This window comes from Cervus canadensis, chromosome 7 (genome assembly GCF_019320065.1).
Source record: "Cervus canadensis isolate Bull #8, Minnesota chromosome 7, ASM1932006v1, whole genome shotgun sequence".
In the NCBI taxonomy this organism is placed as follows: Eukaryota; Metazoa; Chordata; class Mammalia; order Artiodactyla; family Cervidae; genus Cervus; species Cervus canadensis.
This window is the reverse complement of record NC_057392.1, coordinates 58013536-58032740: the sequence shown is the minus strand read 5'-3', so window position 1 is coordinate 58032740 and position 19205 is coordinate 58013536. Positions and strand designations below refer to the sequence as shown.

At 36.1% G+C, this 19205-nt stretch overlaps 1 protein-coding gene across 5 annotated transcripts in view; it reads left to right on the top strand.

Moving 5' to 3' along the window:
• The window catches only part of VPS8 (VPS8 subunit of CORVET complex), a 285565-nt gene that overhangs the window by 139874 nt on the left and 126486 nt on the right, over positions 1-19205 (top strand). For all 5 annotated transcript variants that reach the window (XM_043473511.1, XM_043473513.1, XM_043473510.1 and 2 more), the window contains 4 exons: positions 4376-4458; positions 7625-7709; positions 9217-9315; positions 16789-16878. In XM_043473511.1, coding sequence (XP_043329446.1) covers positions 4376-4458; positions 7625-7709; positions 9217-9315; positions 16789-16878 — 357 coding nt within the window. The remainder of the gene's footprint in view (positions 1-4375; positions 4459-7624; positions 7710-9216; positions 9316-16788; positions 16879-19205) is intronic.

Here is a 19205-nt window from a genome sequence, read left to right as displayed (position 1 = left end):
GATACTTTCATTTATTAAAATGAATACTATGAAAGTGCAGTAATGAAAGCATGTCAGAACTTCACTCATTGATCAGTATTGTGACTTTTTTGCTGAATTGGATAACAGTTTTCTAATGCTGGAAAAATGATTCCTTAATTTTTGTGTGCTATTTTCAGTGTAGTGACTCCAATACACACACTTTTAAGTTTGATTCCCTTATTAACTTTATCTCCATCAATATCTTAACCAGAAATTGACACAATTTTTCTGTAAAGGGCCAGAGAGTAAATATTTTAGGCTTTATAGGTCATTTATAGTCTCTGTCACATGCTCTTTGTTTCTTTTATAATCCTTTAAAGATGTAACAAGCCCTGATTTATGGCATTTATTAATTTCCAAGGTATAAGTATTCCAGTCGTGGCTCATTTCAACCTTCATATTGCACATGGAATTGGGGAGCGATGTACCGTAACACACCCTTACATAATATTTCCACTGTACAGATAAAGTGAAAGTGTTAATTGCTCAGTTGTGTCTGACTCTTTGCAACCCAGTGAACTGTAGCCTCCCAGGCTCCTCTGTCCATGGAATTCTCCAGGTAAGAATACTGGAATGGGTTGCCATTTACTACACCAGGGGATCTTCCTGACTTAGGGATTGAACCTGGGTCTCCTGCATTACAGGCAGATTCATTACCATTTGAGCCATCAGGGAAGCTCACCACGCAATAAAGCTACTAACCTGGAGAGCATACACAGTAAAATATAGTAGGACACTTAGGAAGTGGTAAGTTTGGGTATTACCTTTGTTTTTAATTTATTTAATCATAAGGTTATATAATTTTATTTTTTACAATGCCTGTATTTAACAAGAAGCTTAAAAATTCCTAGAAAGTTGACAGTTAGCTTCAACTCCCATAAGTTGGTTCAGACTCACTCCAGCACTGGCAGTTGATTGTGTTATTTCAAACTGAGGCTTCCAGCAAATGGGTTCGCTCCATCATTGCCCTGTATAGCAGTGCATTGTAATACTCAAAATGGATTAAATTAGAGTTCTAAAGTGTAAAGGTAGGATAGGTTTTATTTCTTTCTGCCTTTGTAAAAAAAAAAATTAATTTGAAAGTAATTTCCTGTGTTTGAAAAATGTTTTGTTAAATGGCTTCCGGGAGTTCTGAGAAAGGGCTCAGAACTCTGGATCTTGAACTTAAATATAGGAGAGAGCTTTCTGATACTGCTCTAATGATTATGTAGTGATTCTGTTATATTTTGAGATTTATTTTAAAATATGTCTCATAGCCTGGTCATATATTCAGATACTTAGTGTGGTAAAGATTAATTTTTTATTCAGCTGCTTCAGTTCAGTTCAGTCGCTCAGTTGCGTCTGACGCTTTGTGACCCCATGGACTGCAGCACGCCAGGCCTCCATGTCTATCACCAACTCCCAGAGATTAACCAAACTCATGTCCATTGAGTTGGTGATGCCATCCAACCATCTCATCCTCTGTTGTCCACTTCTCTTCCTGCCCTCAATCTTTCCCAGCACCAGGGTCTTTTCAAATGAGTCAGCTGTTCACATCAGGTGGCCACAGTATTGGAGTTTCAGCTTCAGCATAAGTCCTTCCAATGAATATTCAGGACTGATATTCTTTAGGAAGGACTGGTTAGAACTCCTTGCAGTCCAAGGGACTCTCAAGAATCTTCTCCAACACCACAGTTCAAAAGCATCAATTCTTCTGTGCTCAGCTCTCTTTATAGTCCAACTCTCACATCCATACATGACTATTGTAAAAACCATAGCCTTGACTAGATGGACCTTTGTTGGCAAAGTAATGTCTCTGCTTTTTAATATGCTGTCTGGGTTGGTCATAACTTTCCTTCCAAGGATAAGCGTCTTTTAATTTCATGGCTACAGTCACCATCTGCACTGATTTTGAAGCCCAAAAAAATTAAGTCAGCCACTGTTTCCACTGTTTCCCCATCTATTTGCCATGAAGTGATGGGACTGGATGCCATGATCTTAGTTTTCTGAATGTTGAGCTTTAAGCCAACTTTTTCAGTCTCTCTTTCACTTTGATCACAAGACTCTTTAGTTCTTTTTCACTTTCTGCCATAAGGGTGGTATCATCTGCATATCTGAGGTTATTGATATTTCTCCCAGCAATCTTGATTCCAGCTTGTACTTCCTTCAGCCCAGCGTTTCTCATGATGTAGTCTGAATATAAGTTAAATAAACAGGGTGACAGTATACAGCCTTGACATACTCCTTTTAGGAACCAGTCTTCTGTTGTTCCATGTCCAGTTCTAATTCTTGCTTCCTGACCTGCATACAGATTTCTCAGGAGGCAGCCAAGGTGGTCTGGTATTCTCATCTCTTTCAGAACTTTGCACAGTTTATTGTGATCCATACAGTCAAAGGCTTTGGCATAGTCAATAAAGCATAAATAGATGTTTTTCTGGAACTGTCTTGCTTTTTCAATGATCCAGCGGATGTTGACAATTTGATCTCTGGTTCCTCTGCCTTTTCTAAAACCAGCCTGAACATCTGGAAGTTCATGGTTCATGTATTGCTGAAGCCTGGCTTGGAGAATTTTGAGCATTACTTTACTAGTGTGTGAGATCAGTGTAATTGTGTGGTCATTTGAGCATTCTTTGGCATTGCCTTTCTTCGGGATTGGAATGAAAACTGACCTTTTCCAATCCTGTGGCCACTGCTGAGTTTTCCAATTTTGCTGACATATTGAGTGCAGCACTTTCACATTATCATCTTTTAGGATTTGAAATAGTTCAACTGGAATTTCATCACCTCCTCTAGCTTTGTTCATAGTGATGCTTCCCAAGGCCCACTTGACTTTACATTCCAGGATGTCTGGCTCTAGGTGAATGATCACACCATTGTGATTATCTGGGTTGTGAATATCTTTTTTGTACAGTTGTTTTGTGTATTCTTGACACCTCTTCTTAATATCTTCTGCTTCTGTTAGGTCCATACCATTTCTGTCCTTTATTGAGCCCATCTTTGCATGAAATGTTCCCTTGGTATCTCTAATTTTTTTGAAGAGATCTCTAGTCTTTCCCATTCTGTTGTTTTCCTCTAGTTCTTTGTATTGATCACTGAGGAAGGCTTTCTTATCTCTCCTTGATATTCTTTGGAACTTTGCATTCAGATGGGTATATCTTTCCTATCTTCCTTTGCTTTTTGTTTCTCTTCTTTTCACAGCTGTTTTTAAGGCCTCCTCAGAGAGCCATTTTGCTTTTTTGCATTTCTTTTCCTTGGGGTTCGTCTTGATCCCTGTCTGCTGTACAGTGTCACGAACCTCCGTCTATGGTTCATCAGGCACTAAAGATTACATGAATCCCAGCATTTTTGTTTATTAATTGTGGTAAAATATGTAAATCATAAAATTGATCATTTTAAGCTTTTTAAATGTACAGTTCTCATTAAATTTATTCTTATTACCCCCTCCCAGCACCCTGGCAGCTATCATTCAACTTTCTGTCTCTATGAATTTTACTACTTCAGGTGCCTCATATAAGTGAAATTATACATTATTCTTCCGTTTGTGACTTCTTTCACTTAGAATAATGTTTTTAAGCTTTATCCATGTGTGGCATATGTCAGAATTTCATTCCTTTTTAAGAATGAATAATATTCCAATTATATATCATATTTCATTTATCCGTTGATGGAAATTAGCATTGTTTCCACCTTTTAGTGCTTGGGAATTATGCTATATTGTGAGAAGCCCCGAGTTTAGTTAGAAAAATTAACATGTGAACATGGATACTGTTACCTGTGGGCAACAGATTTTTAAGAACCATAAGGCATAAAAGCACCAAACAGAAATTCTTATTGAAAGAATATATATGGGCATTTTTAGCTTAGTGGAGCGTCAGTTAGATATTCTAATAATACTGTATTTGCAAACACCATGGCATTCCTTTCATGTATGAAAATAGAGCTATTTATCTTTTTGTAAGACTTAAATGCAATGTGATCAACATTGTAATGGCAATCTAATCCATCCTGTGGGCTTCCGCAGTGGAAGCCCAACCCCTGCCAATGCAGGAGATCCCACCATTGCAGATTTGATCTCTGGGTCAGGACGATCCCCTGGAGAAGGAAATGGCAACCTACTCCAGTATCCTTGCCTGGGAGATCCCATGGACAAAGGAGCCTGGGGAGCTATAGTCTGTGGGGTCGCAAAAGAATAGGACATGACTGAGCAACTAAACAACAATCGCTTGTACACATGAGAACCAAGCCGAAACATCAGCATGTAATAAGACAGAAGAGAAAAAGGTATGATTGTGTGGCTGGATGAATGGACTCCTGAAGAGCTAATCAATAAAAGTAGATTCCAAAATGTTTTTACTCATTTATTTTAAATATTCAGGTCCTTTTAGAATTGCTGCAGGCTGGAGGCATAGTTCAATTTGAAGAGAGTCGACTCATCCGTATGGCAGAGAAAGCAGAATTGTAAGTTGTGTTGAAGCCATATATTAGTTCCTATAAAACTACTAAAGTACTACTTCTCTAACTTGAAGCCTGGTTTATTGATGCATTTCCATTTTTTTAAATTAAGAAAAGCTATGCATGTAATAATTTTAAAAAAACCTAAATGCAAAAGTTTTTGCCCTCAAGTCTAGAAATTAGTTTAATTTGCAGAAATTAATAGCAAGTAAATTTGAAGTTCTTGTTCATTTGTTTTAGTGTAAAAATGAAATATCAGAAAATTACTAGAGCTAATCAATGAATATAGTAAAGTTGGAGGATATAAAATTAACACACAGAAATCCCTTGCATTCCTATATACTAACAATGAAAAAACAGAAAGAGAAATTAAGGAAACAATACCATTCACCATTGCAACAAAAAGAATAAAATACTTAGGAGTATATCTACCTAAAGAAACAAAAGACCTATACATAGAAAACTATAAAACACTGATGAAAGAAATCAAAGAGGACACAAACAGATGGAGAAACATACCGTGTTCATGGATTGGAAGAATCAATATTATCAAAATGGCTATTCTACCCAAAGCAATCTATAGATTCAGTGCAATCCCTATCAAGCTACCAACGGTATTTTTCACAGAACTAGACCAAAGAATTTCACAATTTGTATGGAAATACAAAAAACCTCGAATAGCCAAAGTAATCTTGAGAAAGAAGAATGGAACTGGAGGAATCAACCTGCCTGACTTCAAACTCTACTACAAAGCCACAGTCATCAAGACAGTATGGTACTGGCACAAAGACAGAAATATAGATCAATGGAACAGAATAGAAAGCCCAGAGATAAATCCACGAACCTATGGACACCTTATCTTTGACAAAGGAGGCAAGGATATACAATGGAAAAAAGACAACCTCTTTAACAAGTGGTGCTGGGAAAACTGGTCAACCACTTGTAAAAGAATGAAACTAGAACACTTTCTAACACCATACACAAAAATAAACTCAAAATGGATTAAAGATCTAAATGTAAGACCAGAAACTATAAAACTCCTAGAGGAGAACATAGGCAAAACACTCTCCGACATAAATCACAGCAAGATCCTCTATGACCCACCTCCCAGAATATTGGAAATAAAAGCAAAACTAAACAAATGGGACCTAATGAAACTTAAAAGCTTTTGCACTACAAAGGAAACTATAAGTAAGGTGAAAAGACAGCCCTCAGATTGGGAGAAAATAATAGCAAATGAAGAAACAGACAAAGGATTAATCTCAAAATTATACAAGCAACTCCTGCAGCTCAATTCCAGAAAAATAAATGACCCAATCAAAAAATGGGCCAAAGAACTAAACAGACATTTCTCCAAAGAAGACATACAGATGGCTAACAAACACATGAAAAGATGCTCAACATCACTCATTATCAGAGAAATGCAAATCAAAACCACAATGAGGTACCATTACACGCCAGTCAGGATGGCTGCTATCCAAAAGTCTACAAGCAATAAATGCTGGAGAGGGTGTGGAGAAAAGGGAACCCTCTTACACTGTTGGTGGGAATGCAAACTAGTACAGCCGCTATGGAAAACAGTGTGGAGATTTTTAAAAAACTGGAAATAGAACTGCCATATGACCCAGCAATCCCACTTCTGGGCATACACACTGAGGAAACCAGATCTGAAAGAGACACGTGCACCCCAATGTTCATCGCAGCACTGTTTATAATAGCCAGGACATGGAAGCAACCTAGATGCCCATCAGCAGATGAATGGATAAGGAAGCTGTGGTACATATACACCATGGAATATTACTCAGCCATTAAAAAGAATTCATTTGAATCAGTTCTAATGAGATGGATGAAACTGGAGCCCATTATACAGAGTGAAGTAAGCCAGAAAGATAAAGAACATTACAGCATACTAACACATATATATGGAATTTAGAAAGGTGATAACGATAACCCTATATGCAAAACAGAAAAAGAGACACAGAAATACAGAACAGACTTTTGAACTCTGTGGGAGAAGGTGAGGGTGGGATGTTTCGAAAGAACAGCATGTATACTATCTATGGTGAAACAGATCACCAGCCCAGGTGGGATGCATGAGACAAGTGCTCGGCCTGGTGCACTGGGAAGACCCAGAGGAATCGGGTGGAGAGGGAGGTGGGAGGGGGGATCGGGATTGGGAATACATGTAAATCCATGGCTGATTCATATCAGTGTATGACAAACCCACTGGAAAAAAAATAATAATAATAAAAAAAAATAAAAAATAAAATAAAATCAGCCATAGGTAAAATAGATAGCCAATGAGAATTCACTGTGTGGCTCAGGAAACTCAAACAGGGGCTCTGTATCAACCTAGGAGGGTGGGATGGGGAAGGAGACGAGAGGGAGGTTCAAAAGGGAGGGGATGTATGTATACCTATGGCTGATTCATGTTGAGATTTGATAGAAAACAACAAAATTCCATAAAGCAATTATCCATCAATAAATTTTTTTTTTAAAAATGGGACAACAAACATTCCTAAATAATGATTATAGGAGAGTCTTTCTCTCTATGCAACAATATGATCACCATGTGAATTGTAGGCAATTGACTCTAATTTTATACCACTATAATATAAGAGATAAATAAATATTGCTATTCTAAAAAAAAAAAAAATGAAATATCAGTCTTATGGGATTTTTTACTTAAAATTTCCATGGTATTTATAGATTTTTGGCAGTTACCTTACGTGTATATTATAAACAATGCAGAATTTAACATAGCAAACATGCAACATGTTAGCACTGTTGTTTATCTAGTTTGTTAAATATTTCATTTGACATGTTTTATTCTGAATAGGGAAAGTTCATATTATTGATTGTATTAGTTTCTAATATATTAACTATTTTTTATATGACATATTGTTGCTTTAACATTTATTTTATACACATCTTTGAAATTTCTTATAAACATAGTATTCAGCAGCACTTAAAACCTATATTCGAAGGAATGGTAGATATTTCATATTCCTTAGATACTGTAACTTGATTTAACAGTAGAAATCACATCTACTATATTCATTTTCCTTAATACTAACCTCTATGCTTGCACACATGTCTTAAAACAGTGAGTTTTACGTTTTTAAAACACCTGCCTGTTTGGTACACTGAAGTTTTCCCTTTTATGTTCTAGCTACCAAATTTGTGAGTTTATGTATGAACGAGAACACCAATATGACAAAATTATTGATTGCTACATACGTGACCCACTAAGAGAGGTGAGTTCAGAGACCGCTTTACCCTTTTTTCTTACTCCGTTTCCTCCCTCACCTTATCAAATAAAAATAATTATTCAGTAGAAATATTTGGACATATGTTTCTTCATTATTCAACAGCTGTTTGTTGAGTGCCTGTTATTAAATCAAGAGTGTATTGATAATTTAAGCAGATATATAGTTCCTGTAATTTTATAACTTATAGCTTAGTGATGGAGACTGACAGTAAGAAAACCAAATATATAATTGCAAATTGTGATGAGCATTAGAGAAACTGGTTGCCACATGAGTAAATAATGGGGGAACGAACTTATACAGAGCAGCCAGGGAGCGAGTCTTAGATAAAATGACATATAAACTGAGTTTTGGAATTTGAGAAGAAGCCAGTCAAGCAAAGAGCCCATAAAAAAAAATGTTCCAGGGTAGCGAAGCATATGCAAAGATCCTGAGATAGGAAAATTTTTTGACATGTTCAAGGAACTGAATAGGGATCATATAAATGAAACAAAGATCAGTGTAAGTGGAGCATAATGGACACGGGCAAGACAGATTTGATACAAAACTAAGAATGTAGACAGGGACCACCATGGCAAAAGAATGATACTTACTCTGGGTTAATGAAATCGAGGCTGAAATTAATTGGAAAAGATTTGCAACTTCTAAGAATCTACCCTCAACCCTCAACAGTTACTCTTTCCCTTTTAAGTTAGTCTTCCATTAGCTAAGGGACTTCCCTGGTAACTCAGCTGATAAAGAACCCGCCTGCAATGCAAGAGACCCCAGTTTGATTCCTGGGTCGGGAAGATTCACTGGAGACGGGGTAGGCTACCCATTCCAGTATTCTTGGTCTTCCCTGGTGGCTCAGCTGGTAAAGAATCCGCCTGCAATGTGGGAGACTGGGTTCGATCCCTGGGTTGGGAAGATCCCTTGGAGAAGGGAACAGCTACCCACTCCAGTATTCTTGCCTGGAAAATTCCATGTACTGTATTGTCCACGTGGTGGCAGAGAGTCAGACATGACTGAGCGACTTTCACTTCACTCCGTCAATTAACCATCTACAAATGGTTTCCTTCTCCAAATAATAGATATTTACCAAGACTGATATAGATAGTAGATCAGTTCAGTTCAGTCACTCAGTCATATCCAACTCTTTGCAACCCCATGGACTGCAGTACACCTGGCTTCCCTGTCCATCACCAACTCCTGGAGCTTGCTCAATCTCATGTCCATTGAGTCGGTGATGCCATCCAACTATCTCATCCTCTGTTGTCCCCTTCTCCTCCTGACTTCAGTCTTCCCCATCATAGGGTCTTTTCCAGTGAGTCAGTTCTTTGCATCAGGTGGCCAAAGTATTTCAGCATCAGTCCTTGCAATGAATATTCAGGACTGATTTCTTTTAGGATTGACTGGTTTGATCTCCCCATCCAAGGGACTCTCAAGAGATAGTAGATAGTGACTAAATATTCTTGAGTGAATGAATAAATAAATTTTATTGTCTTGTGCTCTTCAGGAAGAAGTCTTTAACTACATTCACAATATCTTATCCATTCCTGGATACAGTGCAGAGGAGAAGCAGTCTGTATGGCAGAAAGCTATGGATCATATTGAGGTACTGATTCAGTAGAATTTTGAAAATTTTGCCATATTTGTATGGATATTTTCTAAACTAAGTTTTTGCTAACTAAGTAGTGGGAGATATATTATTAAGTTGATTTGCTTGAGGGTTAACATCTTTTTCAGATAATTTGTTCCACCTCACATTTGTGGAAAATGCAACTTAAATGCAACTTATTATGTCATGACTTCTGAAAATAACTCATGTTAAATCGGCTAGTTCACAAACTGGAATTTTAGTGTTTTTTCACAATGTTCTTAGGAATTCTGAGAGTACTCTTGATCTTTTCCCCTATCATGTGACAGGAGCCATTCCCTCAATCATCTGATGGAATTTTAGAAACATCACTGCAACAAGTTATTCTCTCTGATGTCTTTCCCTTATGTAAGAGGATGTATTTCTCTTATGTAAAAGGATGATGATTCTGATTTTGTTTATGAATGCTGTTTTACAGGAATGCAGTAGTTGACTTTGAAACTAAAAGTTCTTTTTTAAATATTTGCTTAATTGTTAGTTGCTCAGCAGTGTCCGAATCTTTGTGACCCCCTGGTCTAGGGCCCGTCTAGCTCCCTTGTCCATGGGATTTCCCAGGTAAGAGTACTGGAGTGGGTAGCCATTCCCTTCTCCAGGGGATCTTCCTGTCCCAGGGATCGAACCCAGGTCTACTTTATTGCAGGCAAAGTCTTTACTGTCTGAGCCAACAGACGGTTGGCCCAAAAATTTGCTTCAGATGCCTAAATGCAGAGACTAATGTCAATATCAAAATCAGATTGATTATATTCTTTGCTGCCAAAGATGGAGAAGCTCTATACAGTCAGCAAAAACAAGACTGGGAGCTGACTGTGGCTCAGATCATGAACTCCTTATTGCAAAATTCAGACTTAGATTGAAGAAAGGAGGGAAAACCACTGGACCATTGAGGTATAACCTAAATCAAATCTATGGTTTTTCCAGTAGTCATGTATGGATGTGAGAGTTGGACTATAAAGAAAGCTGAGTGCCAAAAAATTGATGCTTTTGAACTGTGGTGTTGGAGAAGACTCTTGAGGGTCCCTTGGACTGCAAGAAGACCCAACCAGTCAGTCCTGAATGAAAACAGTCCTGAATATTCAATGGAAGGACTGATGGTGACGCTGAAGCTCCAATACTTTGGCCACCTGATGTGAAGAACTGACTCATTTGAAAAGACCCTGATGCTGGGAAAGAATCAAGGCATGAGCAGAAGGGACAACAGAGAATGAGATGGTTGAATGGCATCACCGACTTGATGGACATGAGTTTGCATAAGCTCCGGGAGTTGGTGAAGGACTGGGAAGTCTGGTGTGCTGCAGTCCATGGGGTTGCAAAGAGCTGGACATGTGTGCGACTGAACTGAACGAATTGTGTGTGTGATGAGGATGGAATCATAATGCATTCTAAAAAAGGGCCCCAAAATCACTCCTCACTTTAGTTTCCTTAGGTTCAAAACATAGAATATTCCTCAGAAACCAACAGAGCTAGAGAGCTGTTGGAATCTCTTCTGTTTTATCGGTACTCTAATTACTGAGAAAAAGAAGTAGTAATTAAGGATGCTGAGGTAGTTCTAGTTTTGTAAATAAAATTTACATCTACAAAGTTTGTTTCTTCCTCCTGGTAGCAAGGATCAGGAGATCGTGATGGGTTTAGAGATGTGAAAGATATGATTATGCAACATGTTTTAAAATTTTTTTACATGTGAAAAATAATAGGAAAGGTTGAGCTTTGAAACTTTCAGAAAGCATTGCATGTAATGTGAATATTTTTAGTTCCTGATGGTTATGAAGTTTAGATTAGAAATGTGAATAGCATCTAATATAAAACATCTGGTGTGAAAAGTGTTACACTCAGTTGGATGAAGGAATTGCCACACTTTCTTTTATTGGATTGGGAACATACATAGGTTATTTAGTCTTATCATGTTTCTGCTAACAACAAGATCAATGTGTCTTGGTGAAAGAAAGAAAACCCAAGAAAACCTTTGACTATGAATTATATTTTTTTTCTTCTAATCATTTGGTATTCTTTTTCTTTTCATCATCCCCTTAAGTCTGCATAGTTACATTATGGCTGATTGTTCATTTCATTTCAACTGCATTATGCAGTGCTTTGAGCACATGGACTCCAGACATCCAAAAATGAAGCTGTGTCTCTCTGCATAATGTGAAACATGATGCATTAATCAATGAACAAACAAATTATTCAGCAGAAAACTCATACTGGTGAAGCAAGAAATATTTTTGCTGCACAACAATTATTTCTGCTGACTATTTTTCCCACATCTGTGCTTTTTTTTTTTACCTTGAACTTTTTTTAATACTTCTGAAGGTCACAGTAGAAATCTATAGACTTTTTGTTGAAGGGCTTGTGTGGCTTTTTTAATATAAATAAAATCAACATTAAGCATGTAGAGGGAAAGTCCTTTTAATAAAGTTTTCAGACAGTATACGTACATCGCATATAGATTAGTGGTTCTTAACACTTTGTGAGGTACAGACTGCATTTGAGACTCTTAATAAAAGATCTGGACCTGTGCTTCATAGTCTTGTGCATGTGCTTAGATGCATCATTTTGTTTACTATTTAAGGTCCACAGATTTCCTAAAAGCCATTCTTAGTTTGGGTCTGTGGATTTCAGTAAAGAATCTCTCATTTAGATGGTTTTTCCAATATAGACAATTCATGTTTCATGAGATTTTTAAAAACACTTTCATTTTGAAATATAAAGAGAAAAGTGCATAAAATAAAAGTACAGTTTAATAAAAAATTTAAAAACTCAACATACCAGAAATAGTTATTCCTAGTACCCTAGACTGTTCCCATGTATCCTTTCCTGATCACGGTTCACTGCCTCACTAATATTATCAGAAGAACCAGGATAAATATTCATTATTTTCTTTCTTCTGATAATTTATTGTACTTTTATATATTGTCATTGCATCTGCCTGTACCCCTAAAAATATGTTTTGTTTAGCTTGTTGCTGAACTTTATATAAATGAGGTTATACTCTGAGGTTATTTTCTGTCTTTTTCTCAATATTTTGAGAAATTTATATATTTTGTTGTATGTAGCTGTGGTTCATTTTTATTATGGTACAGTATTAAATTTTATAAGTATATCACTGCCTATCCATTCTACTGGTATCTTACATATGCATCTTGAACACAGCCACATGCATTTTTCTAGGACAGTGGTTCTGTTTGATCTCCAGTCCAGCATTACAGCATCAGCTGAGAACTTGATAGAAATGCTGTTTCAGTCTTCTCCTCAGGCCTAATGAATCAGAAATTCTGGCAACAGGGCCCAACAATATATTTTAATAAGCCCCTCTGGTGATTTTGATGCATGTTAGCATTTGATAATCTCTGTTCTAGGGTGTGTAGTTGCCACTTAACTGGGATAAATATTTTAAACGTCAGCAGATGCCAGCATTGTGTGAGATTTTCCATTGACTCTATATTCTTGCTGAACTTTTAAAATTTGTCAAAAAAAATAAATAAAACTGTGTCTGTCTAGTGGATGTAGAATGACATTTCATTTTGTTTTAAATTTACATATCCTTAATTACTGAGATTGATAGATTCATATTTATCGGCCATTTAAATTTTCTTTCTGTGTCATCACTGTTCAAGTCTTTTGCCCATTTTTCGGTTAGAATGTCTCTTGTACTCATTGATGAAGGAATTCCTTGTATATCCTGGATGTTAGTCTTGTTTTCAGTGATACGTATTGCAAGTATCTTCTACTCCATGGCTTTTTTCTGTGGTTCTTTTTAAGAAAAGTTTTTTTTTTTTAAGTAGTCAGAATAATCAGTTTTTTCCCTTTGGTACTGAAGGAAAACTGAAAAAAAACTGAAGTTTTTTTTCCTTCTGTATTGTTGTCTAAAAGCTTTCTTGTTTCTTTTTCAACTTTAAATCTTAGACCCACCTGAAAGCAGTTTTTGTATATGGTTTGAGGTGGGGATTAATTAATTTTTTAAAAATATGAATACCTAGTTTTCTCAGGAACAATTTTTTTCATTTTTGAACTTCTTCCCCTTTTAAAAAATTGAAGTATAGTTGATTTACAATGTTTCAGGTATACAGCAAAGTGATTCAGTTGTACATATATATATTTTCCATTTCAGATTCTTTTCCATTATAGGTTATTATAAGATATATATTGAATATAGTCCCCTGAGCTATATAGTAGGTCCTTATTATTTATCTATCTTTTATATAGTAGTGTGTATCTGTTTATCCAAAATCCCTAATTGATCCCTCCCCACTTTCCCCTTTGGTTTCTATTAGTTTGTTTTCTATGTATGTGAGTCTTATTTCTGTTTTGTAAATAAATTCCTTTGCATCATTTTTTTTAGGTTCCACATATAAGTGATATCATATGGTATTTATCTTTCTCTGTCTGATTTCATTTAGTGTGATAATCTCTAGGTCCATCCATGTTGCTGCAAATGTCATTATTTCATTCTTTTTAATGGCTAAGTAATCCATCATATACCACATCTTCTTTATCCGGTCATCTGTCTCTACACATTTAGGTTGCTTCCATGTCTTAACTGTTGTAAATAGTGCTGCTATGAACATTGGAATGCATGTATCTTTTTGATTTAAAGTTTTTATCTTTTCTAGGTAGACATATGCTCAGGAGTGGGATTGCTGGATGATATGGTAGTTCTATTTTTGGTTTTTTGAGGAACCTCCATTTTCCATAGTGACTAAACCAATTTACATTTCCATCAACAGTATAGGAGGGTTCTCTTTTATCCACACCTTTTCCAGTATTTACTATTTGTAGACGTTCTGATGATGGCCTTTCTGATCCATGTGAGGTGATACCTCATTTTAGTTTTAATTTGCATTTTTCTAATAGCAATGTTGAGCATGTTTTCATGTGCCCGTTGGCCATCTGTTTGAGAAATGTGTTTAGGTCTCCTGCCTGTTTATTGATTGGAGAGTGTGTGTGTGTGTGTGTGTGTGTGTTTGTGTGTGTTTGTGTGTGCTGTTGGAGCCATTTGTATATTTTGGATATCAATCCCTTATTGGTTGCATTGTTTGCAAATATTCTCTCCCATTTTGAAGGCTATCTTTTTATTTTGTTTATGTTTTTCTTTGTTCTACAAAAGCTTGGAAGTTTAATTGGGTCCCATTTGCTTATTTTTGCTTTTGTTTTCAATACTCTAGTAGATGGATCCAAAAAATATTGCTGTGATTTATATCAGAGTGTTCTGCCTAAGTTTTCCTATAGGAGTTTTATAGTGTCTGCTCTTACATTTAGGTCTTTAGTCCATTTTGAGTTTATTTTGTATATGGTGTTAGAGAATGGTCCGTTTTCATTCTCTTACATGTAGCTGTCCAGTTTGTCCAGCACCAGTTACTTAAGAGGCTGTCTTTTCTCCACTGTGTGTTCTTGCCTTCTTTGTCATAGATGATTGACTGTTAGTGTGGGTTTGGGTTTATTTCTGAGCTTTCTTTCCTGTTCCATTGATCTGTGTCCTAGCAACAGGTATTTTAAAAGATTACCTTTATGCACTGCTCAACAGTCCTACCTTATCATGAGATGTCAAGAATCTCTGTGTTTTGTCTTTTTCTGGGTCTTGTTCTGTTTGATTGGTCTTGAAGTCACTACTTGAAATACTGTTGTTTTATAATAAGAATTAATATTTTTAAAAGAGTATTGACTGCTTAGTTCCAAATACCTTTTAGAATCAACTTGTCAAGTTCCTAACCTTATGATTCTGACAGGGATTGGATTAAATCTTTGAATCTTTTTTAATCTGACATCTTTCCATTATGAGGTTTCTACCTTATGACCATATGGTGTAACTATTCAGTATCTTTCTGTAACGTTTTATAATTTCCTGTGTAGAGACTTTTCATCTACTGTTAGATTTATTGTCACAACTTCATATATTTTAGCAAAACACTAATGTTAATAATATGGTTAAAATTTTATTTCTGACACACAATATTTTAGTTTAAAGATTTTTGTGGAAGTCTTCTATTTCTAGTATGCCAAAATTTTCTCCCTTATTCTGTTTTTGTCATAAATTTTATTGATATTAAATCAGCCTTGAATTCTATGGATAAATGCAACTTGAACCTGTTATATTATCTTTTTTATACATTGTTAGATTCTGTCTGTCTTTATCAATGTTCACAATTAAGACCGATGTATACTTTCCCTTCCTTGCTTATGTTCTACAGGGTTTAGGTATCAGAGTTTTGCTACCCTTATACAATGAGCTGAGCTGAAGAAGTTTCCTTTTTTCTATTCTCTGTAAGAGATTAATTAACTTTGTAATTATTTCTTCCCTAAATGATTGCTAGGAACTTACCAGTGAAGCTATATGGGCCTGGAGTGTTTTGTATAGGAAGATTTTTGACTACTCATTCAATTTCTTTAGTGGCTACTAATCAATGCAGATTTTCTGTTTCTTAAGTCAGTTTATTGAATTACATTTTTCTAAGAATTTAGCCATTTTGACTAAATTTTCAAATTCTTGACATAGATTAATTCATAATAGTTTATCTTTTTAATATCTGAAGATCAGTAGTAATATCCCCCTTTTCATATGTGATATTGATTAGTTGTGCCTTCTCTGTTTTGAGATGTGTTATATGAAAATAGTATAAACTACAGTTATTTATGTCAGCTAAGTATTATTAATCCTAAAATACCAACACAGAATTATTAGATATATATCATGAATATTGCAGTCATGATAGATCATCGTATTTTTATTTGACGGTATGATATGTTGATCTATAGACAGTCTTTGCATTTTAGCCATGGATCACACAATTGAAAAGGTAGAATAGGGTCACAGAAACCAAGTAAGAAGAGAGTTTCAAGAAGAAAGGGATAGCCAGTAGTGTCTAGGAAAGTACAAGGAGAGGGAGACTGCAAGTCTTAGATTTGACAGAAATAGGTCTTATTAACAGTGGTCAACCTCTTAGTGTCATTTAAGACTTATGACCTTAAGTTAATTTCTTAAGGCAATTTTGGTTTCAAAATCTATAAGGCATTGGAAGTAAAGTTTCAGAAGTCTTAGCTAAAGAAATGGCAACTGTGTTCTTTTTTTGTTTTTTTCACTTCTTTAAGTTATTACTTTAAGCTGAAGGGTGAACTCACTGGCAGGGACTTTGGGGAGCTTTTTTTATTCTTACCATTCATCCTGTAGATATCATGGCCTAAATCCAGAATTTTAGTGATTTTATTTTCTAAGAATTCTAAATTACCTTTAATATAAAAATCTGATTTTTTTTATACATGATGCTTTTCTGATTTTGCTCACTTGTAAGATGTCTTTAAATTGTGGCCCTATATTGAGGTCTCCTGAAGAGCAGTATAGAAGCTCACGAAAGTATTGATGCTGGTATCATGGGTCACATCTGTGGAAATTCTATTTAAATTTAACACTGAAGATTATTTTATCTTTTTCTTTTGTTACAGGAACTTGTGGCCCTGAAGCCCTGTAAAGCTGCAGAGCTGGTTGCTACTCACTTTTCTGAACAGATCGAAACAGTTCTTAAGAAACTTCAGGTAAATTCTGCTGAACATCTAGTGGAGAGACAGTTACTGAATACCCACCTAAGAAATCTTTATTGTAATGGTTTCTTCCATTCATTGTTGCCTTTTAATAGCAGTTTCTACACATTGTGTGTGTGCATGTTTAGAAGCAATTCTGTGATAATCTGAATCTAGAAATGACGGAGTTTATCTTTGTGCATAATGAATATTACCATCACAGAAACATTTTTGTGATGGTACTTAAGTAAGTACATAACCTGTACTTACTCTGAAGTCGTAATCCACAGAGGGTCCTCCCCTCCGCCCCAACTCTTATCTTTTTCTATAGCTACTGTGACCATATTCTCTTTGGAGTTCATGTTATTTGTTTAGATTTCTATCATGCTCCTATTGGGCTAATGCTGTCTATTTAGAACTTTTTGGTGGAGTGGGGGGAATCTTAGCTAGAATACAGCTGTTTTAATGCTGAATATTGAGATGCTCAGTTTGAAGTACTGTTTAATGGACCTAGCATTCCATTTGTCACTACTGTGGTAGTGCTAGTAGTGAGTTTTGCTCACTACCATTGTGGCCACAAGTGATAGAGATAGGGATTAGGACAATGACAGGGACGTGTAGCACAACTGAGAGTCCTCAAGTAGCAATGATAGTAGTAGAAGTTAGGTATGCAAGAGGGAAACCAAAGTAGTGATTGGGGGGGCGGCTGGCATGGGCGATAGAGATGTGGATTTCATTTCATTTCATTCATTCATATTCACAGTACATACTACTGTGGCCCCACTCTGTACCACAGTATGGTAGGCTCTGGGGGGACACTAATAAGAATATAGTCTTTTTCTTAATTTTTCCTGTGGAATAGAGAAGCACTTATATAACCACAGTATAGTGTTACAAGCTCTACACCAGACATACATAAAAAGTGCTGTAGGAACAAGAGGAGAGAGTGACAGACTGTGTGAGCAAGTCAGACAGGTGTTCCCAGATATGCCCAAACTGGGTCTTGAATAATTGGTATCAGTTTTTCAGGCAGAGAATTGAAAAGGGCATTCTAGATAAAGGGCTCTGGGTGAGTAAAGACTTGAAGGCATGAAGCAGCATTCATATTCAGAGTATAATGTGAAGACAATGGTGGAGGAAGCATTAATCTGTAAAAGGTATATTGGAAGGAAGGAATTAAATGTATAGAGACTGGAAAATAAGAGTCTGATATTGAACAGTCATATATGTGATGCTAAGAAATTATGCTATATCTTCTGTGTGCTGGAGACTGAAGTTTTTTTTAAGCAAAGGAGTGATACCAGTAGATTCATTTGATAGAATATTAACTCTGTGTGTGAAGAATGGGCTGGCAAAGAGAGCAAACAGAGGCGAGACCAGTTGGAAGGCATAAGGTCTTGGCAAGAAATGGTGAGGACAGGATGAAAGCAGTGCCAGAGGAAAGGACAAGTCTAACATACATTTGTGAAATAAAATGTATGGGACTTGGAAGTTAGTTGAGTGTGATGGGTGGAGTAAAAAACAACTCCTGGGTCTATAGGGTTGGTTGTCCAGTATGATGAGGTCCATTAACTCAAGATGAAGAGTCTTCTATTAATTCAGTGAATATTTCTTTTGGCTGTGGGCTAAAAGAAGAGAAAAGTCACTTAGTGGTGTCTGATTCTGCAACCCCATGGACTATAGAGTCCATGGAATTCTCCAGGCCAGAATACTGGAGTGGGTAGCCTTTCCCTTCTCCAGGAGATCTTCCCAACCCAGGTATTGAACCCAGATCTCCCGCATTGCAGGCGGATTCTTTTCCAGCTGAGCCACAAGGGAGGCCATGGGCCAAAAACACATTGATAAAGTGATAAGGATATAAAAACATATACAGTTGACTTTTGAACAACTCAGGGGTTAGGGGTGCCAATCCCAATGCAGTCAAAAGTCCCTTTATAACTTTCGACTAACTACTGATAGCCTACTGTTGGCTGAGAACCTTACCAGTAACAGAAAGCTTCAATTAACACATGCTTTGTATATTATATGTATTATATACTGTATTCTTAGAATAAGTGAGCTAGAGAAAAGAAAAAACCTTCAATTAACACATGCTTTGTTTATTATATGTATTATATACTGTATTCTTAGAATAAGTGAGCTAGAGAAAAGAAAATGTTATTAAGAAAATCTTAAGGAAGAGAAAATACATTTACAGTACTGAACAAAATTTATCAATACTGTTGTATATTTACAAGATGAATGATCCATCAGTACCGATATCAATGTTGTCTTATACAAAGCACTGTACATGATATATATATATTATTAAAACATGACATAAAAAATGAAAAATGTGAAAA